The sequence below is a fragment of the Drosophila rhopaloa genome, unplaced genomic scaffold (assembly GCF_018152115.1).
Source record: "Drosophila rhopaloa isolate 14029-0021.01 unplaced genomic scaffold, ASM1815211v1 contig_2, whole genome shotgun sequence".
NCBI classification, from domain to species: domain Eukaryota; kingdom Metazoa; phylum Arthropoda; class Insecta; order Diptera; family Drosophilidae; genus Drosophila; species Drosophila rhopaloa.
Window position 1 is genome coordinate 21,204,736 of NW_025335083.1, and position 17,336 is coordinate 21,222,071.

Below are 17,336 nucleotides of genomic sequence, written 5' to 3' on the forward strand. Positions count from 1 at the left end.
GCTGGGCGAAAATGGTTATCGGATGATTCTCTATTATTTTTGAGCTGAATTTGTTATTATTTTTTTAAGCCGGTTTATAAACAAAAGATGCGATTTCTATACGCCTGCTTTGTGATCGTGCTGTGTGCTTTGATCTTCTGTGAATACGTGGCGGACTTTGTGGTGCTGCAGAAGTGCAAGTGGCCGGAGATTAAGCGCAAGAAGTATGTGGACGATCCGCTAAGAGCGATGATACTGGCGGATCCCCATCTCCTGGGACCGCATCGTGGGCACTGGCTGGACAAGCTGTACCGGGAGTGGCACATGACACGCGCCTTCCAGGCGGCATCCCGGTTGTTTCAACCGGATGTGGTCTTCGTCCTGGGGGACTTGTTTGATGAGGGCGACATGGTGAGCGACAAACAGTTCCAGGAGTATGTGTGGCGCTACCTAAAGATGTTCCACTTACCGCCGGGTATTCCGCTCATCAGCGTCGCCGGAAACCACGACGTGGGCTTCCACTACAAGTTAGTAGATCAACGATGTAACTACACAAACTCTTAATTTTCCTAATTAATAAATGTCAATGTGTCTTCCAGGATGCATCCATTCTTTATGTCGCGTTTCGAGAGCTATCTAAATAACTCCTCGGTGAACCTGTACACCATCAAACAGATCCATTTCGTGGTAATAAACTCAATGGCAATGGAGGCTGATGGCTGCATGTTTTGCACCCAGGCCGAGGATGAGCTAAAGAATATCTCGCGGACACTGCACTGCATGAAGTATCCACTGGAGGCGGAGTGCGCCCGGACCAGGCGGCATCCTTATAGCCAGCCGATCCTACTGCAGCACTTCCCCACATACCGAATTTCAGATACCATGTGCGAGGAGCACGATGCTCCTTACATCGAGACTTTTCGCGAACGTTTTCACGTGCTCTCCAAGGATGCCACGGATAAGCTGGGAAAACTACTAAAGCCTAGATTGGCGTTTGCGGGCCATTCACATCACTTTTGCCACAGCGTCAATCGGCTGGGCATTGATGAGTATACGGTGGCCTCTTTTAGCTGGCGGAACAAAGTCAATCCCAGCTTTATGCTGGTGGGTATTATTTTCGCTTTCTTATGATTGCAAACACTTTGAACTTTTACTAATAATTATCTGTTTTTAGGCCACCATCACTCCCGACGACTATGTTGTTTCCAAGTGCAAAATGCTGCCGCAGCAATTTGTATTTAACAGCTACCTGAGTGCTGGTATGCTCTGCCTAATTGTCATCGCATTCCAACTGCGCAAGTGCATCCAAAGCAGAAGACAGTCCTCAGCCGCTGATCATCGGAAGGTCAATTAGTTGTATGTACGAGCGAGCCTTTACAAGGCGCATCCTCTTTTGTGATTTACGCCTGATTGGGGCTTAGTTTAGACTAGATACAGCTACATTCCAGACTCAGATCCCAGATCCAAACAGTGGTCATATCATTCCTGCTGCTTTGCAATTGCTTAACTATATTCTAGGTGTAAACAATTCGGACAGTGTGTATGATTTATTTATTGAATTTATCACAGACATTATGCTTGTAAAGTCACACGGAATTCATAATGAGACACAGTCTGCTGACTACAAAACGAAAATGCCAAAGAATAATGCTTGAACATAAGCTGGAAAGTGAAGAACAGATACGAACAAACCAATTAAATAAAGCTATATTATAATACAATAATTACACTACGCTAATGATTGAGCACTCTGGAGTTGGAGATGCAGATTCATAGGTTCCTGTACTTCGGTTTGTGTTTTTCAATCCAATAGTTGGATCGCATTGTACTAGACTAGGCTATTTTTAAGGTAACTACCATAAATCAACTACAACTACGAACTAGGCCAACAAGAAATGTATGAGGAATACAATGCCACAGGTATAGGAGCTCGATTTCTCCAATAATTTTGGCACAGGATATTATGGCTTGTCTATTTTAGGATACGTTCAGAAGGTTTTTGTGCGCCTGCGCATTAAGATTCCGACCGTTGAAGCACTCTTTAGGGAGAAATCTAATAGAAGAAATAGATTCGATATAAGTATTTAAAAATATGATTACAATGCAATCTGTATATGTACCTATGAATCACTGGCGATATAAGATCGGGATCCAGAGTCTTGATATTCGTTGGCTTGGTCACAAGGGAGACCAGTGCACCCACAACGATGACTGTGACCACACCAATGGGGTTTATCCAGTGGTAGGACAGTCGGTACAGTGGGAAAACTTGCTCCTCATCCACCCATAAGTTTTCCCGAAGGGTTACATTACCCACACATCCTTCTACCGATACGGGTAGCTTTTGAGAATTCAATTCTCCCGCTGCAATGGTAAACTGCGTTCCAAAGGATATCCATCCGGCGAGCAAAGCACTGGCAATTCCGCCCACAGCAGTGCCCACAGTATTGGCCCAGGGAACAAGCATTCCCAGGGTAAACAAGCCAAAAGTGGTTCCAGCTGCGATGGCCGTCATTGAAGTGCAAATGCTCAGAATTCCACTCAGTTGTTCCAGGACAAACACCAGTGAGAGGGCCACTATACCAAGAACTATAATAGTTGACTTGACCAAAATTGTGGAGGCTCTTTCACTTGGTTGCATCTTGAAGCAGCCGCGAACTATATCCTCCAGGATCACCAAGGAAGTGGAATTAAGTACTACGGACAGAGAACTCAAGGCAGCTCCGAATATCCCAGCTATAAACAAACCAGACATTCCATAGATGTGACCGACACTCTGGACCACAAAGAGCGGCAGAAGCTGATCGTCGTGCTGAAATGGAATAAAAGTAAGTAAAGATTAATAGCTAATAATCATTAACTCACCGTAATTAGTCCAGCACTCAGAGGATCACAATCCTTGTACATCTCAAAGATTAGCAGACCCACATAACAACAAACTGAGACAAAGGCAGCCACTCCAATTGTGAAAATAGCCATGGAAGCTCGGGCTTTTTTTAGCGAGGGAAGAGACATATATCGCTGCACCATGGTCTGATTGACGGCATTAAAAGATGTCCAGTAAGAAAATCCCCCGATGAGAACGCTCCAAACAGTATGACGAACATATGGCGAGGGGTTTGTGTTGCTAAAAATCAATCGACCGCCCTTGGCGGCATCGTCAAAAAGAACATTTAAGCCGTTAGCATAAACAGTTGCCAATATCGCCACTGCAAGAACGGAAAGAAACATCACCAGCACCTGCCAGGCATCTGTGTGGACCACTGCCTTAATCCCTCCCTGGAAATATATATAATTGAATTTAATAGTTCAATTTTAATCATTCCTTTAAAATTTACCACAAAGGTGTAGAAAACACAAACGACCACAATTACCACGGCAACCACATGGAGATTAATGCCAGAAACTGCAAGATTAGCAAAAGATTAGAGAAGTGTTTGAAAGAAATAACAATTATCGCTTACCCTGATTCAGAGCTATAGCTGGAACATACACAATAAAAGGCAGAAACAATATCTGAAATCAGATCAATGATTTCTCAAATAAATATTTGTGAATTTGAACTTTGACTTACCTCATCCAATATAAACATAAAAGAAGCTATGCTTCGTATGACCGAATGAAAACGCATCTCCAAGTACTGAAAGTAAAGATGTCTTTAATCTTCGAAATAATTTGCTTGTAAGATTAGTTAGTAATAATTGCTGGCACTAAAGCTAACGTCATTTGGACTTTTTTTCAAGCAATCTAATTGCTTGAACACAATTGTCAAGTGGCAGCAGAATACTTTGCAATTAATCATATCGGAACCATGGAGACACAGAAAAAGCGTCGCAACAAGTGGGCGAGAGCAAAGTCCAAGAAATTCCACTTGAGGAGGGTGGTCTCCGACTCTCAGTTAATTAAAATGCTCACTAAGTTTTCCCTTAATTGATTGCAAATAAATAAAAGAGTAAAAGGGGAAGACGGAAACAACTTATATCATACTTATCAACGAACACAATGCAATTTTCATATGCCAAACTTTGAAGTTTTTAGTTTTTGGAAAGTTTTCTTATCATAATTAGTTTCTCTATACATGACTAAGTTTTTATAAAGAGTTTCCTTCTATTGAAATGAAATCGTAAAAATGGTTGAACTTTAATAAAAGAATTATAAATTAAATATTTCCATCAAAAATAATCTTACTTTAACCATAAGCTCCCCGAGTCATTAGACTGTAAATTAATAAATCAGTTTCTAGTAATTACGAATGTCGTACCTCATAGGAAGAGCCTACTTGAAGAGCCGAGAATACGGGTATGTAGACATAGGAGACGGCAATGCCTTGGAGTACGATTGCAATGGCTATAAACCAATATTGCGTGCCATAATTGTAGATTTCAGAGGTAGTTCCCAGTATCGTAACGCCCGATATATAGCTGGAAATAAAAGGGTAAAGATTACAGGGATGCTCAGGGGGTGTAATATCATCAACAGTACCTGGCTATTAGACTCATGGCAACGGGAAAAACTTTTAGATTGCGTGACCCAAGCAGGTACTCGCTCATCTTCTCCGATCCGAAATCGTTTTTTCGCCTTTCTGGCATTGTGGTCGGTAAAGTTGGTTCCGCCTCCTCGAGCTTCTTCTTGCTTTTCCTGTAATTAACACAAATGTTTGGCAATGGTCCGTGCTATTGAAGGTCACTCACTTGATGCACCCGAAATAGATGCCAGTGCCGGTAGATAATACGATCATGCCCAAAAAAACTATATAGTCCACACTGCCGAACCTGTAGGATTCCATGCCTTTCTTGGCTACCTGTTGAAAAAAATACTTTAATTATGGTTGCAATGATCTTATGCATGTGTATTAAAGGTCTTGTTATTTAATATCAGCTGGTACTAAGATTCTCAAAATTTATTTATTTTTTCTGTGTGAACAAGTGCGCGAAGTCAGCTTAAAAACCTTATAATGATTTGCACGACTGGGATTATGGGCATTAAATTGTAATTGCTTTACGTTATCTCGGTGGGTTATAAAAAATTAGATAATCTCAAATAGGGCAACAGACTGTTCCAGACCACATACAGTATTATCAAAGTATTAAAACTTTTAAATTCCATGCTAATAATAATTATCCCGGCTCGTTTATACATACATTTATTACCCCTATATACATTTTATCTCAGTTAAATTTTTCGTTCATTGCCCTATCATAATGTTCCGCTTAAATCTGATTATTTTAAATAAAAACGACTAAGGTCTAAATCCGAAATCCAAATTCTCCATGTGGAGTCATTGGAATCAGTTCTTATCAGCAACTGTCTGCTTATTATTCATAAAATATCATATCAAAACGGTCTGGCCAATCTCAATAGGCTATAGGATTTAACCCTGTTTTGTTTATTTAACATATTTTGCAATCAAAAACAATATTAACATTATACTATTTCCTTTGTGATTTCAGTTCATTGCCTGGGCAATCTTACGCCAGGATCAATCAAAACCGATCAAATCTCAGTTCGGCGAGAAGAGACTTTAACCTTTTACGCAATATCTCGAGCGGTATTATCGCCCTGGACTTGGACTTTGTAACACAGATGCCGGGTCCCCCGCTCTTCAGCTCATAAATAGCTTTGAATATTTGGGACCGGCGAATGGTGCGAATACGTACCGACTCCATATTGCTAAAGACCGGCAAAAACGATGGTGGGGGTGGTTCCCAGAACTGGAGCAGCAAACCAAACGGAAAATGGTGCGTCCCCCACGAAAATCAACACGAAAAGCAAAACACAATAAACGGCCAGCAACAGCAAACTACCAACAAATCCACCAAACGTAATGGAAATTGTCCTGTAGCACAAAGGTTCAACGGATTTTGTTGAATTGGTTTTATAATTGTTAATTAATTACGCCAAACACACAACACAGTCTGAGCATAACAACAATACTCGGAAATGTAAATCGAGGTGCGGAAAGCAAGAGTGAAAGGAAAGTTTTATGGGTCTATTCTGTGTCGGTTCTTTCAAAAGCGAAATATTCCACGTCCGAACCGAAGCAACGCAACAACATCAACCGATTCCGCTTCCGAACTGCAACTGATGTGTACGAGCGAATCGAAAATAAGAGCCACTGGGCCAGCTGCTTGACTAAAAACAAGTAGGAATACAACATCGAGTTGTTCGACTGTCCTTTACCCATTACCCAATAAGATAAAAGATACTCGTACTATTTGGAAACCGGATTTATTTACATAGTCTGTATAAATATGCGAATGCAATGATATCGATACATACTTTTTTAAATCAATAATTCATATGCTAAATGTGGTCTCTTAGTCACCTACATTATAACAAATATAATATACCCCTATATTCTAATAACAGAAAGCTCCCTCTCCTACCCATTTAGTGTGCCAGTGGGTTGGGTAGAGAGAGTGAAAGAGAGAGTAATTGTGGGTTTTGGCGAGAGTACCAGGTGGGAGAGTGAGATTAGGAGAGAAAGCTTCCCATGACTTTTGTAATCTTGTATTATGTCAATGCGAGTGGTTAACTTGACCATTCGATCAGCTAACAGAGTTAATAAAGATACTTATGCGTTGACTGATGCATTTGAAAGAAATTAGTATTTATATTTATACTTCCACATCATTCAAAATCATGTAAGCATCGATAATAAAGAAACGTGAATTTGTGGCTGTTACAGCTGTCAAAAATTTTAATTTCATATTTCTTAATAAAAAGTCTTTTTGATACATATGTATGACAAAGTACATACAAATTCAATTAAAAAAAATATATATATCTGTTATCAGACCCAAGGCAACGAAGGACCCCTTCTATATTTCGCGATATTATTGGATACTCAATAAATAAATTATAAATCCAATCCGGTAGATAAAACTGTCAACCTTAGGATGTTATATTCAACTCTGGGTTCTTTTTTCCTGCTGTCGTGAAATAAAAGTTTAAGATGTTGAGAGATTATTTCTTAGTAAGAATTATATTAACCGAAATTTCGGTCAACCATTTGAAGACCTTTGTTATTACACAGTTTTGCATTCGGTCAAATCGGAAAATAGTCAATCAATAGCCAGTGTCAAGTCTTCATGAGAGAATTATTTAGAATGAGAAACCACAACAGACAATTGCACAATTGTCAGTGTCAGACTTTTGCCACCTCTCCATTGGTACGGCACCGTGAGTTTCAATTGCGAAATGTAATTGGATTAGGCAGCAACCAAGTCCGAGACCCAGTCTCAGTCTCGGTCTCAATTGCAACGGGAACACTCGTAGTGCTCCAGATTGCCTCAAATCCGTGGTCAGAGCTGTAGGATTGCAATTGCATAATCTGGAGACATGAGCAGGGCCAACAACTCAAAAATCGTTTTCAAGCGGAAAACGAGCATCGGAAGCAAGAGTAACCAGCTAATCGACTATGAACGTATCCAGGGGGAATTGGAAGCGGTGGCTCCGACAGCGTCGCCTCCACCAGTTCTACCATCCAATGGTGGCCAGGGAAAACTCTTGTTAAAACTGAGCTCGGCCAAGATTTCCCTTCGCCAGAAATCGCAGATTCCGCAGAATAATCTTCAAGCTGCTTCCGTGCCAGATGCAGTGCGTCGTAAATCGGCACCACAGCTCTTTACCTTTACCATTGCACCAAAACTGGAAGGAAATTCGGATGTGCAACCTCCATTAGTGCCCAAACTGCCCGTTTTCGCACCAAACAGCTTCATTCGACGGTCAAGGACTTTGGGTTTGTCAAATGGCGCCCAAGCTGGAACATCTGGTTTACCCGGGGAAGACTTTGGATTGCAGGACAAGGACAGTGGCAGTGAGCCCAGCAGCAGCTTAGCTGGAGGTGGAAGTTCCACTTCACCTGAATCCTTACTAGATAATATTCTCAGTGGCGCGTCCTCCGTTTCCGTCCAAAGTAGCAGCAGCAGTCAGGTGAGCAATGCCACGGTGGCACAGCCCATCAAAGCCAAGGAGCAACTGCATCCGAAAAGGCTGTTAAGCTTGAAGGCTTCGCCGGAGTTGAGGATCTCGCCTCCCACACCAGACTCTAACCAACCCAAGCTGCAGATGCTACCCCAACTTCTGCTGGCAGCGTCAGCAAGGCCAGAGATCTTCGATGCACCATCGCCCCTGGTCAGAAGTCCTTCCCGATCGCCTGCGGCCTCCCCAGCAGTATCCCCATCACCGAGCTTTACCCTGAGACCTACTACTCCCCCCGAGAGCACCATAACCTTTACGGATGATCTTAAGTGCGGCATATGTCTAGATGTTTACACGGATCCCAGGACCTTGTATTGCTTGCACTCCTTCTGTCTGCAATGCCTGGTCAGCGAGAATTTTAAGGACGAGTCGTTCTGGGATCAGGATCAAGCCCGTAGCGAGGATCCCTCCTGCTATAGTCTAAAATCGGAGATGGGTGGATCTAGTGCGGAACTTACGGCTACGGTTTCGCCCGCCAGGCAGCGGGGTGCTAGTTTCAGTCTAAGAAGAAAGAAGTCTTTGGATCGCCTTGTAATCAGGGTAAGATTGGGGAAATAATGTAGATCCTCAGTAACCAACTCCTTATTAATAGTCAAAGAGTGAGGGAAAGCGATCGACAAGCTCCTTCGGAACCCGGCTCACGGGAAGCTTTGTAAGCGAAGTGCATACTCGATGCATCCGCTGCCACAGATGCAACTATCCAACCGAGCTCCCATTGGGTGGAGTGCGTCAGCTCCCACAGAATTATTTGTTGGTCAGACGCATAGAGGTCTTGCGATTACAGGCTGGGGAGGATGTAATCTCCAAGGTCTGGTGTTCTCTTTGCACCGATGAAATCAGTGTAAGTAATATGAATCATTAAGTCATTGACCATAATAACATAGGTTAGGGTCCACATTCTTATCGGCATTCCCTCATTCTAGGCCACATATCACTGCATAAGCTGTACCCTGAATCTCTGCACTTTGTGCAAGGAGGCACACGAGAGGCAAAGGACCACTGCAAATCACCGGATGAGGAGCATCCTAGAATTAAGACGCGCCAGGAAACAAAAACAACAGCAACTGGGATTGGGAGACAGTAGCAAACTAGTTCTTCGATGTGGAATCCATACCAACTTCGAACTAAAGGCATTCTGTACCCAATGCCGCCAATTGGCCTGTACCGATTGTTTGGTGTTACTCCATAAAGGTCATCGGCATGAGACTATAGCCCGGGCGATCGGTCATCAGGGAAAACTCCTTAAAGAAGCTACGGATCAAACTCGACCGCTATGTCAATATGCGGAACACTCCATTGAAAGGTTGAACGAGATCGCACGTGGAATAAACGCTAGATGCGACGACATCCAGAGTCAAGTAGAGCGGTATATGCAGAACTACATCGAGGCCTTAGAAGTGCATCGAAGGACCTTGATTCAGCAAATTAGTAGAGCTAGGGAGTCCAAAGTGGAGGTTGTACTCAAGCAGCAACTGGAACTGGGTGAGATTTTTCTTTCTTATAATTTTTACGTTAGTTTACTGGGGTATTCCTCTAGAGAAACGAACACAGCAGGCTCTGGATGCAGTAAGATTCAGTCAAGAGCTGTGCGAGATTGGTGCCGATGTGGAGATCTTGAGTTATGCGGCTATACTCCTCAGACGTTTGGAGTACTGTCAACAATTTAAACCGCCGGTCGATCCGAAGGTATGCGAACCATCAGTTAAAATCATTAAACAAAATTATATCATTTTTCTTCCAGATCTCCGATTCGCTGCACTTCCTTCCTAAAATCCGCGCTCCGTCGACAAAAGACCAGCGTGACATTCCTCTATATGGAATAATTACCATGCAGGTAGTGGAACCTGGTTTGTGCACCTTGGAGTGGGAGGGGTTTTCCCAGCTACGTCTCCACAAAAAGGCAGATCTCCTGTTACACTCCAGAGATGTCGATGGAGTTTCCCTGTGCCACGGGGGATTGGAGATTAATTGCATGCTCAAGTACAAGGACTCGAGTTCCAAGTTCCTGCCTGTGGAGGTGTCGGACAATCGGGATGGCACCTACAACATCTCATTTACGCCAGATGCCCAGGGCGCTCTTATCCTCACAGTTACGATCAACGAGCGGCCCATCAAAGGCGGTCCTTTCACATTTCAGGCTCGTCAGGTTCGTCCCCACACGGGCATATACCACTGCTGCTCCTTCTGCTCCGGAAAGGGCAACCGAAGTGTCATGTGCTCGTGCGAAGGTCGAATGCCTGGATATAGTGGCTGTGGTCATGGACATGCAGGACATCCAGGGAGACGACATTGGTCCTGCTGCGGTAATGTGCTCGAGAACTCCGAATGTAATGTGGCCAACAAACTTCTAAATACTTAAAAATGTCTCTAAGTGTGGGACTATTGTAAAATCAGCCTTGTCCTCAACCTAAGCGTTGACCTTGCAACTTAAAAGAGGGCAATAAAGAAAGGACTATTTCTGCCATATGGCCAGCACATGCACATCAGATCCCACCATTCGTCCGGACCTTAAGTTTGAACCACTTGCATAGGCTCCATCTGAACATAAGTTTTGTTTATTCACGAAAATGTTAATCATAAATACAAGCATGAATCCTGGACAGATATAGAAAGGTTGTCCGAAGCTTCACGAGTTGTGAGGAGTAAACGCCTGCAGGGGGGCCAGAGATAAATCTATGTGGTTGTTTCATTCGTTGGATGTGTTAACGCTCTTCTCGGTCTATTAATGCTCCAACTTCAAGGATGAGCCTAATCCTCATTGTCTGAGTACCAGGACAGACGCTCCTCGTAGAAGTGGATCACCATCTGCGGGATTTGGAGGTTGGCCACTGAAGAGGGCACCATTTCGGCCTGGTCCACTCCTTTGAACTGAATTAGGAATGTCAGACGGCCATTGTTGTCGGAGGCCCCCAGGATCTTCTCGGCCTCTAGGCCGCGATCAAATCCGGTTGATCCGGTCTGCAAGGAATCAGTGCTGTCCTGATCCGCCTCTGTTGTACGTTTTGATTTGTTGCTAGCGGGCGCTAAAAAAATAAGAAAGAATTAAGAAAAAGTTTCTTTAGAGCCGAAACGTTGACAGTCATTATTTACTATTTGTACAATTTTGCGCGGCAAAAATAAGTGTTAGTGTAGAGAAAAGATTTTTTGTAGATATATAGGGTCATTTTGTGGATTACGGTCTAGATCCTTTTGGGATAAGTGCCTACCTGCTGGTTCTTCGGACTTTCGCTTGCTTGTAGTTGACGCCGATGTGCTAACGCGTCCCGTGGTTTCCTTGGACTTGTTACTGCTGCTCGGTCGGTCCCTTCTGGATGCCGCCGCCCTTTCCTACGGATCAAAATTGGTTGTAATTGGAAACCAAGCGAGCACAACTGTACCTAGCATCGCATTTCACTTACCTCGTCCTTGCGGCTCAGCTCGTACTGCTGGATGAGATCCTGGCAGTCGAGATTGCTCTCCGGCTCCCAGGTGTTCTCCGTTTCGGCGTAGCCCTTCCACTTAAGGTAGTACTCCACCTGCGGGTGGAAAATGCCGTAGTAGGACCCGACATCAAGGAAATTTAAAAGGGGGATCACTCACCTTGCCCTTGCGCACCCGCCGGTCAATGATCTTCTCAACGGCGTACTCTTCCTCCTCGGCATCTGAGCCCTTGCCGGAGCTCTCGGTATTATCGGTTTTCTTGCCCATTTTGTTTGTACTTTAAAAACTTCGCACGGGTGAAAAAATAGAATTTGCACAGCCACACGCACACAAGCACATGCACCCTTTTAGTCGGTTTTACTTAATAGAACTGGCAGGCACTTACCTCTATTTAGTTATAGAACAAGAAAAAAACAATCTTCAGTTGCACGGTTAACTTTATTTGCAGCAGCGGCGGTGCTGACGCCAGGAGAATTTTTTATAAAATGATAAGTCTGCAAAAAAAATGCGCCTTCCGAAGTGACGCCGGTGAAACAGTGTGAGACAATGCGCACTGATTGCTAACACTGCGGTCAAATAATCGATAGTCAGATGGTCCGATACATTTTCCAGACTAAAAAACAAATTTAATTGTATTTAGGAATTATTTAAAGCGCTTTAAACATTTAATTAAAGTTGTATTTTTTTCTTAGAGCTTTTTACGTTTATCTTTAATATTTCATAGTATATCACAGTTTATTTCTTATTTCGTGATTAAGGAAATTAACTTAAAATAGCGGTTATAAAACAAATCCATTTGAACTTCCAACAATGAATCGTTGCTTCTGGATTAATTTATCGATTAAGGAATCGAATTTTTGTTCCTACTCTTTGGACGCGCTTAACAACACTAACTAACAAGCGCGAATTTTCACGCATTTTTTGCCAAATTATTCCGTTTTCCTAAAAATAAAAAAAAACATGCCCAAGACAAAAAAAAAGCAACAGGACTCCTCTTCAGAGAGCGACAGCGGCCCGGAGGATGTAAGTCTTCTCGAATTACACTTAAAACGGACTCGAGTCATTTCATGTACATAAAAACACAGCGCAATCCGCCGGCAAGCAAGAAACCGAAGGGATCTTCTGGCCCCGGCGAAGCTAAATCCGCTTCCGGAGATTCTGGTGGAGATGGGGCCACCACTTGGACCTTGGAAGGACTTCGCCAGGTGCGAATCAACGAGTTTCGCGGCCGCAAGATGGTGGACATTCGAGAGTTCTACGAGAAGAGCGGTGAAACCCTGCCGGGCAAGAAGGGCATCTCCCTGTCTATAAAGCAGTGGAAAAAACTTCTAGAAGTGGCGGAAGAGGTAACACGCGCCGTTGAGAATTGAAATATGTTAATTCACACTAAGCGCTAAGTCCTATCATAGATATAATGTCTCTACACCTTGTTAACAAGCATTTAAGATGAAAGTACCCAGTGAATAAACATTATCTTATACGTGGATTTTGACAATTTGTTCAGATTAAAATGCGTTAGTAAGCATTTAGGTCGGATGTACTTAAGGAATAGTCCTTTCCGGCCTTCAACCCGATAGATTTTGTCACAATTTAATATTAATACTAAGTTAATGATCAATAAAAATGGCTATTATGTTTCTTATCTGGCTTGTGAATACAAGCGTAAATGCGAATAAATAATCCATTTATTGCACCTATGTATATATGATAATGCGTTTAAACAAACCTATCTTATTTGCTTCTGTGCTGTTTTTCCCATCCCTTTTAAATAATACATATTTTCTAAGAGTTTCCGTTTTTAGTAAAATCCCGTACATATAATTAAACTACATCACTTTAACATGCATTTAAATAGAATAATATAAAATAAATGTAGTCTTAGCCACTAAAAGTAGACGCCTAGCAGTATACAAATGGTCAGGAAAATCGCAAACGGCAGCCAGGTCTTAAGGATGCCCCCGATTCCGACGTAACGCCCGCAGACAAAGAGCCACATGCTAAGGATTAGCATGTTCCATCCGGTGCTATTCTTGTAGCGCATGTTTATGAGGGCCGTGGCCACATGCGAGTGGCAGTTGTCGCAGAAGATGTTGTGAATGCGGGTGCCGTAGAGGACGGATGCCTTGGACACGGCCTCGTCCCAGGCAAAGCTACCGCCCTCCACATACTTTGGATGCAATCTCAAGTAGCGGGTAGGTCGCCCGAACGCCATGTTGTCCTCCGAGACGAAGTAGGCGCCGGCAAAGTCACGAATCACTCCGGCCGAGGTGCAAATGCCCATGTGACCTATCATGGGCAGCAGCCAGGTGAGCACTGGAATGGGAGTCCACACGATACAGTACGGAAAGCGCTGGTCCTCCGCGCTAATCGGGGGTAATCTTTCCGGCACGCCATTGCCGGATCCACCCATCGAGATCTGTACGTCCTCTGACGGTTGTCGCTGATGACTTGGGTGCGTCGACATTATTACACTGAATTGGGTAAAAATTTGTGCGGGGAAACCACAAAAACAGTCACTCACGGTCTTTCCGGTCTTAGTGCCCAGCAAATCGGTCGCTAACTTTTCCGATCGGGGTTGAATTACTCGATAAGAGAAAAATAAAGCAGACGCAATTCACGGATTGCTGAGAGCATATGTGTATGTACAAACAAAATTCACCCACATCTACCTGAATACATATGTATGTACATATGTATTTATTTATATGATGATTGGCAGTGTTGGACATCGTTGCCCGAAGTCAGGAGCCCCTCAAAGGGGTTAGTGTCATCAAAATCCTTCCAAAAGTATTTTATCGAAATTACATTAAGTGATTTTATTTTCTCAAAATAAATTACTATTTTGATTTAAATAAGTTTATTTTAGTATTTAATATTAAATATATTTTTTTTAATTGATCCCAATTATTCCCCACAAAAACAATTGAGCGTACGCCCCTGCCGAAAACAGCTGCTGCAGCCACCCTATTTGTATTGGGAGTGATAATTGGAGCTGTTTATTTGTTGAGCTGCTTTTTCTATTGCGAATTATTAGTTAACAAACGTTGGCCATGACACAGGTGTTTATTAATGGAGCAAGGGACGAGCCCAATGTGCGGGAGTTCGAGAGCTTGGGTACGAATTTGGGAAAATCGTGATAAAACCGTCTAATTTGTTCTCTATCCCAAAGATCCTTCGATTCAAGAGCTCATCCTGGCAGCCACGGAAGCCAGGAAGCAGGCTTATTGTCCGTACAGCAACTTTGCCGTGGGAGCTGCCCTGAGAACCAGCGATGGCACCATATATTCCGGTTGCAACATAGAAAACGGTGCATATGCGACTTGCATTTGTGCGGAACGCACTGCCGCCGTCAAGGCCATCAGGTCAGTGGGTCAATAATCTTGAGGGTCACCGATTTGTACATACATATATGTATGAAAATCCCACCAAGCAATCCGTATTTTTTTCTGTTAAAAAAATGAGTCTAACTTAAGAATTACGTTTTTATTATGCAAATAGTAATAATCTTTAATCAGTTGTTGCGTCTTGGTTATGCATTTCAAATGATTTAATTGGTCATAACACAACACATCTGGAATTACCCTGGGAAATTTAAGACAAATAGATGTTTTTTTCTTTGTAATTTTTTAACAAGGTTTTATGGTTTTTCAATTATTGAAGAAAAGAAACTGAATACAGTTTATATTTTGAGAGACAATTTGTATATATTGTTAAAGAGATATGTGAACAAATTATCAAATCAAAATAACTCAATGATAGGACCTCGAACGGGATTCTTTCTTTTGTTTTTTTTTGTTGGGAAATATTTCTGTAAATGATCGAATTAATGATCCAAAAAATAATGTTATATTTTTTTTAGCGAAGGCAAACGGGACTTTGTAGCCTGTGCGGTGGTAGCCCAGCAGGACAATGGCTTCACCACGCCTTGCGGCGTCTGCCGGCAGTTCCTTTCGGAGTTCGTCAACGGCAAGGACATCCCCCTGTACGCCGCCAAACCGACAAATCTTCCATTGAGGGTGCTCTGCACCAGCGTTCTGCAATTGCTGCCCAACGGCTTCAGCTTTTTGAACGGAAAATAGGAAAATGAGAAACTGGCAATGTGCCAGTCCGCTGCAATCCATGTGCAATATTTTATATGACTCCCAGTTTGCTGAATTCTGTAAACCCACCCCTCGTTATTTGTTAATTGAATAGCTTATACATGGCAGCTCGCATATGTTTGTGTTTTTCACTACTCTCTACGATCTATGCTTATCAGGCGGCTAGTTCTCTCTCCCGCTCCGAGTTGTCCAAGTGTTTATTTTTGTCACCACCACACGACGAGATGGCTATCATCATAGCCAACTTCGCGCGGCGTCGACACCACAACCCGTCCATTTTCCAGCGGACGTTCAGAGGAGACACAACCACTCACTCGGCTTGCTAAAAATATAACAAAATTTGAAAAAAAGAACCGTGCATCCATTGACCAAAAGTATTAAATAATAATGAAAAATCTGACCAAAAATTTTGCACGCGCGGAGAAGGCGGAAGAGGTTGTCACCTACGGCAGTCTGGGTAAGAAACCTGCTTCAGATTGATAATTAAAACCCGATCTTCACATACATCGAGCGCTATCCATAAGATATTTTTATAAATATTTATAATAACAACGATTTAATATTGTTGTAGACCTTTAATATAGGTTTGTGTTATGTATCTAAAGTTTTAATTTATAATTTTCTTTGTTACTACTGTGACGTGGATTGTTTTTGGCTTCCAGATCCCTCTGTTCAAGAACTTTTGTCAGCTGCTTTTGAAGTGCGTCAGCGGGCCTATGTGCCATACAGTGGGTTCAAAGTGGGTGCTGCTTTCCGGAGCAAAGTAAGTGGACAGATCTTCACCGGGTGTAATGTGGAGAACGCGGCCTTTACACCATGCTCATGTGCGGAGCGGACGGCTCTTGCTAAAGCCGTGAGCGAGGGAACCACCGAATTTTCTGTAGGAGCTGTTTTGGCCTACGAACCCGATGTTTTTACCACTCCCTGTGGTGTTTGCCGCCAGTTTATTCGGGAGTTTGCCACCGATGACATACCCATATATGTAGCCCAGGCCATCGATGCGAGGATAACAGCGAAGGAGGAACCTTTCCAGAATGAGGATCCTGTCCTGTGCACCTCAATCTTCAATCTGTTGCCGAGCAGTTTTCGCACCTATCGGAAGTAATGCCACTGGATAGAAGAATCGCGGAGAGAGAAAGGAGGTAGTTCAAGGTTGCTCCACAACCTCTTGTCAATAGTAATCTATATCATTTTAATCTAATCACTTGAAATAAAAAAAAATTACACTTCTTAACAAAGGCTAATGTTTCTGTCCAATAAAAATATGAGAGAATTGATTATTTTTCAAAGATTACAATTTGGAAATATTTTTAAAGAAACTGATTAAAAATTGTTTATTAAATCTTTAAAATAGGCTTATAAAAAAGTAAGTCAAATTTAAGATTATCACAACTGAAATTATAAACAGAAGTCATATGAGAAAAGGTAAAGTTTTATATAGGGGTAGACAAGTTAAAATAATAAAAGGTTCTTATTGTTTAAAGTAACAAAAAGGAAACTAGAATCTAATATCAATTTGAGCAATAGAAATCGAAGGAAAAACATTACACATTTATATGCAAGTATATATGTACATATGTACGTTAAGAAATTTGATAAATCACTATAGGGGGAATTCCCGACTTATTGAAAAGAGAACTAATACTACCTTAATTCACAAAAAAGATATCGTTGAACATATGTATAACATATTTTGGTATTTTATACCAACGGGATTAATCATAGAAACCTACGGAAATACAAATTTCAATCCCTTGGATAAGATGACGTTAATATTTTACAGGTTTTCAACAGAATCATTACCTCTTTCTGGCTAACAATAATAGGTGTTTTCCCAAAAATTTTAAGTAGACA

General features: G+C 42.3%; 8 protein-coding genes across 10 annotated transcripts; 5 read left to right on the plus strand and 3 right to left on the minus strand.

Annotated features, from left to right (window-relative positions):
- The first annotated feature begins 6 nt into the window (after positions 1–6).
- LOC108046756 (metallophosphoesterase 1 homolog) lies at positions 7–1,703 on the plus strand. The gene is made up of 3 exons (XM_017126633.1): positions 7–506; positions 579–1,083; positions 1,154–1,703. Exons 1-3 carry the CDS (start codon positions 88–90, stop codon positions 1,331–1,333), a joined length of 1,104 nt encoding a protein of 367 aa, XP_016982122.1. The 5' UTR covers positions 7–87; the 3' UTR covers positions 1,334–1,703.
- LOC108046755 (sodium-coupled monocarboxylate transporter 2) lies at positions 1,512–5,746 on the minus strand. The gene is made up of 10 exons (XM_017126632.2): positions 5,637–5,746; positions 4,671–4,780; positions 4,462–4,617; positions 4,241–4,400; positions 3,554–3,619; positions 3,444–3,495; positions 3,318–3,385; positions 2,845–3,258; positions 2,100–2,791; positions 1,512–2,032 (listed from the first exon to the last, which is right to left on the minus strand). Exons 1-10 carry the CDS (start codon positions 5,643–5,645, stop codon positions 1,957–1,959), a joined length of 1,803 nt encoding a protein of 600 aa, XP_016982121.1. The 5' UTR covers positions 5,646–5,746; the 3' UTR covers positions 1,512–1,956.
- Positions 5,747–6,655: 909 nt separating this feature from the next.
- LOC108046758 (tripartite motif-containing protein 45) lies at positions 6,656–10,591 on the plus strand. The gene is made up of 5 exons (XM_017126635.2): positions 6,656–8,502; positions 8,555–8,803; positions 8,886–9,444; positions 9,500–9,648; positions 9,704–10,591. Exons 1-5 carry the CDS (start codon positions 7,321–7,323, stop codon positions 10,319–10,321), a joined length of 2,757 nt encoding a protein of 918 aa, XP_016982124.1. The 5' UTR covers positions 6,656–7,320; the 3' UTR covers positions 10,322–10,591.
- On the minus strand, positions 10,491–11,931 carry LOC108046759 (heterochromatin protein 1). The gene is made up of 5 exons (XM_017126636.2): positions 11,768–11,931; positions 11,542–11,668; positions 11,361–11,477; positions 11,169–11,289; positions 10,491–10,985 (listed from the first exon to the last, which is right to left on the minus strand). The coding sequence occupies exons 2-5, from the start codon at positions 11,647–11,649 to the stop codon at positions 10,711–10,713; spliced, it is 621 nt and encodes a 206-aa protein (XP_016982125.1). The 5' UTR covers positions 11,650–11,668; positions 11,768–11,931; the 3' UTR covers positions 10,491–10,710.
- Positions 11,932–12,242: 311 nt separating this feature from the next.
- LOC108046761 (RNA polymerase II transcriptional coactivator) lies at positions 12,243–12,868 on the plus strand. The gene is made up of 2 exons (XM_017126639.2): positions 12,243–12,405; positions 12,468–12,868. The coding sequence occupies exons 1-2, from the start codon at positions 12,343–12,345 to the stop codon at positions 12,750–12,752; spliced, it is 348 nt and encodes a 115-aa protein (XP_016982128.1). The 5' UTR covers positions 12,243–12,342; the 3' UTR covers positions 12,753–12,868.
- A 303-nt stretch (positions 12,869–13,171) lies between these two features.
- Positions 13,172–14,054, minus strand: LOC108046760 (transmembrane protein 222). Of its 2 annotated transcripts, none has more exons than XM_017126637.2 (2): positions 13,904–14,054; positions 13,172–13,853 (listed from the first exon to the last, which is right to left on the minus strand). In XM_017126637.2, exon 2 carries the CDS (start codon positions 13,844–13,846, stop codon positions 13,268–13,270), a length of 579 nt encoding a protein of 192 aa, XP_016982126.2. In that variant the 5' UTR covers positions 13,847–13,853; positions 13,904–14,054; the 3' UTR covers positions 13,172–13,267. The 2 variants fall into 2 exon arrangements, with proteins under 2 accessions (XP_016982126.2, XP_016982127.2); XM_017126638.2 differs by having other exon boundaries at positions 13,172–13,829; positions 13,904–14,053.
- Positions 14,055–14,338: 284 nt separating this feature from the next.
- Positions 14,339–15,596, plus strand: LOC108046751 (cytidine deaminase). Its single transcript, XM_017126624.2, has 3 exons — positions 14,339–14,496; positions 14,552–14,744; positions 15,242–15,596. Exons 1-3 carry the CDS (start codon positions 14,433–14,435, stop codon positions 15,459–15,461), a joined length of 477 nt encoding a protein of 158 aa, XP_016982113.1. The 5' UTR covers positions 14,339–14,432; the 3' UTR covers positions 15,462–15,596.
- Positions 15,597–15,704: 108 nt separating this feature from the next.
- On the plus strand, positions 15,705–17,282 carry LOC108046750 (cytidine deaminase). Of its 2 annotated transcripts, XM_017126623.2 has the most exons (3): positions 15,705–15,939; positions 16,145–16,624; positions 17,266–17,282. In XM_017126623.2, exons 1-2 carry the CDS (start codon positions 15,870–15,872, stop codon positions 16,585–16,587), a joined length of 513 nt encoding a protein of 170 aa, XP_016982112.1. In that variant the 5' UTR covers positions 15,705–15,869; the 3' UTR covers positions 16,588–16,624; positions 17,266–17,282. The 2 variants fall into 2 exon arrangements, with proteins under 2 accessions (XP_016982112.1, XP_016982111.1); XM_017126622.2 differs by lacking the exon at positions 17,266–17,282 and having other exon boundaries at positions 16,145–16,720.
- Positions 17,283–17,336: the final 54 nt, after the last annotated feature.

Coding starts and splice junctions, on each gene's coding strand:
- LOC108046755 (XM_017126632.2), bottom strand. Junction 3,496..3,553: donor TTATGTTTATATTGGATGAG/GTAAGTCAAAGT, acceptor ATCTGATTTCAG/ATATTGTTTCTGCCTTTTAT. Junction 2,792..2,844: donor TGAGTGCTGGACTAATTACG/GTGAGTTAATGA, acceptor ATTCCATTTCAG/CACGACGATCAGCTTCTGCC.
- LOC108046756 (XM_017126633.1), top strand. CDS start 88: ATGCGATTTCTATACGCCTGCTTTGTGATCGTGCTGTGTGCTTTGATC. Junction 507..578: donor GACGTGGGCTTCCACTACAA/GTTAGTAGATCA, acceptor TGTGTCTTCCAG/GATGCATCCATTCTTTATGT. Junction 1,084..1,153: donor TCAATCCCAGCTTTATGCTG/GTGGGTATTATT, acceptor ATCTGTTTTTAG/GCCACCATCACTCCCGACGA.
- LOC108046761 (XM_017126639.2), top strand. CDS start 12,343: ATGCCCAAGACAAAAAAAAAGCAACAGGACTCCTCTTCAGAGAGCGAC. Junction 12,406..12,467: donor GCGACAGCGGCCCGGAGGAT/GTAAGTCTTCTC, acceptor ATAAAAACACAG/CGCAATCCGCCGGCAAGCAA.
- LOC108046760 (XM_017126637.2), bottom strand. CDS start 13,846: ATGTCGACGCACCCAAGTCATCAGCGACAACCGTCAGAGGACGTACAG.
- LOC108046751 (XM_017126624.2), top strand. CDS start 14,433: ATGACACAGGTGTTTATTAATGGAGCAAGGGACGAGCCCAATGTGCGG. Junction 14,497..14,551: donor GCGGGAGTTCGAGAGCTTGG/GTACGAATTTGG, acceptor TCTATCCCAAAG/ATCCTTCGATTCAAGAGCTC. Junction 14,745..15,241: donor GCCGCCGTCAAGGCCATCAG/GTCAGTGGGTCA, acceptor TATTTTTTTTAG/CGAAGGCAAACGGGACTTTG.
- LOC108046750 (XM_017126623.2), top strand. CDS start 15,870: ATGAAAAATCTGACCAAAAATTTTGCACGCGCGGAGAAGGCGGAAGAG. Junction 15,940..16,144: donor TGTCACCTACGGCAGTCTGG/GTAAGAAACCTG, acceptor TTTGGCTTCCAG/ATCCCTCTGTTCAAGAACTT.
- LOC108046759 (XM_017126636.2), bottom strand. CDS start 11,649: ATGGGCAAGAAAACCGATAATACCGAGAGCTCCGGCAAGGGCTCAGAT. Junction 11,478..11,541: donor GGCGGGTGCGCAAGGGCAAG/GTGAGTGATCCC, acceptor TTCCACCCGCAG/GTGGAGTACTACCTTAAGTG. Junction 10,986..11,168: donor AAAGTCCGAAGAACCAGCAG/GTAGGCACTTAT, acceptor TTATTTTTTTAG/CGCCCGCTAGCAACAAATCA.
- LOC108046758 (XM_017126635.2), top strand. CDS start 7,321: ATGAGCAGGGCCAACAACTCAAAAATCGTTTTCAAGCGGAAAACGAGC. Junction 8,503..8,554: donor TGGATCGCCTTGTAATCAGG/GTAAGATTGGGG, acceptor CCTTATTAATAG/TCAAAGAGTGAGGGAAAGCG. Junction 9,649..9,703: donor AACCGCCGGTCGATCCGAAG/GTATGCGAACCA, acceptor TTTTTCTTCCAG/ATCTCCGATTCGCTGCACTT.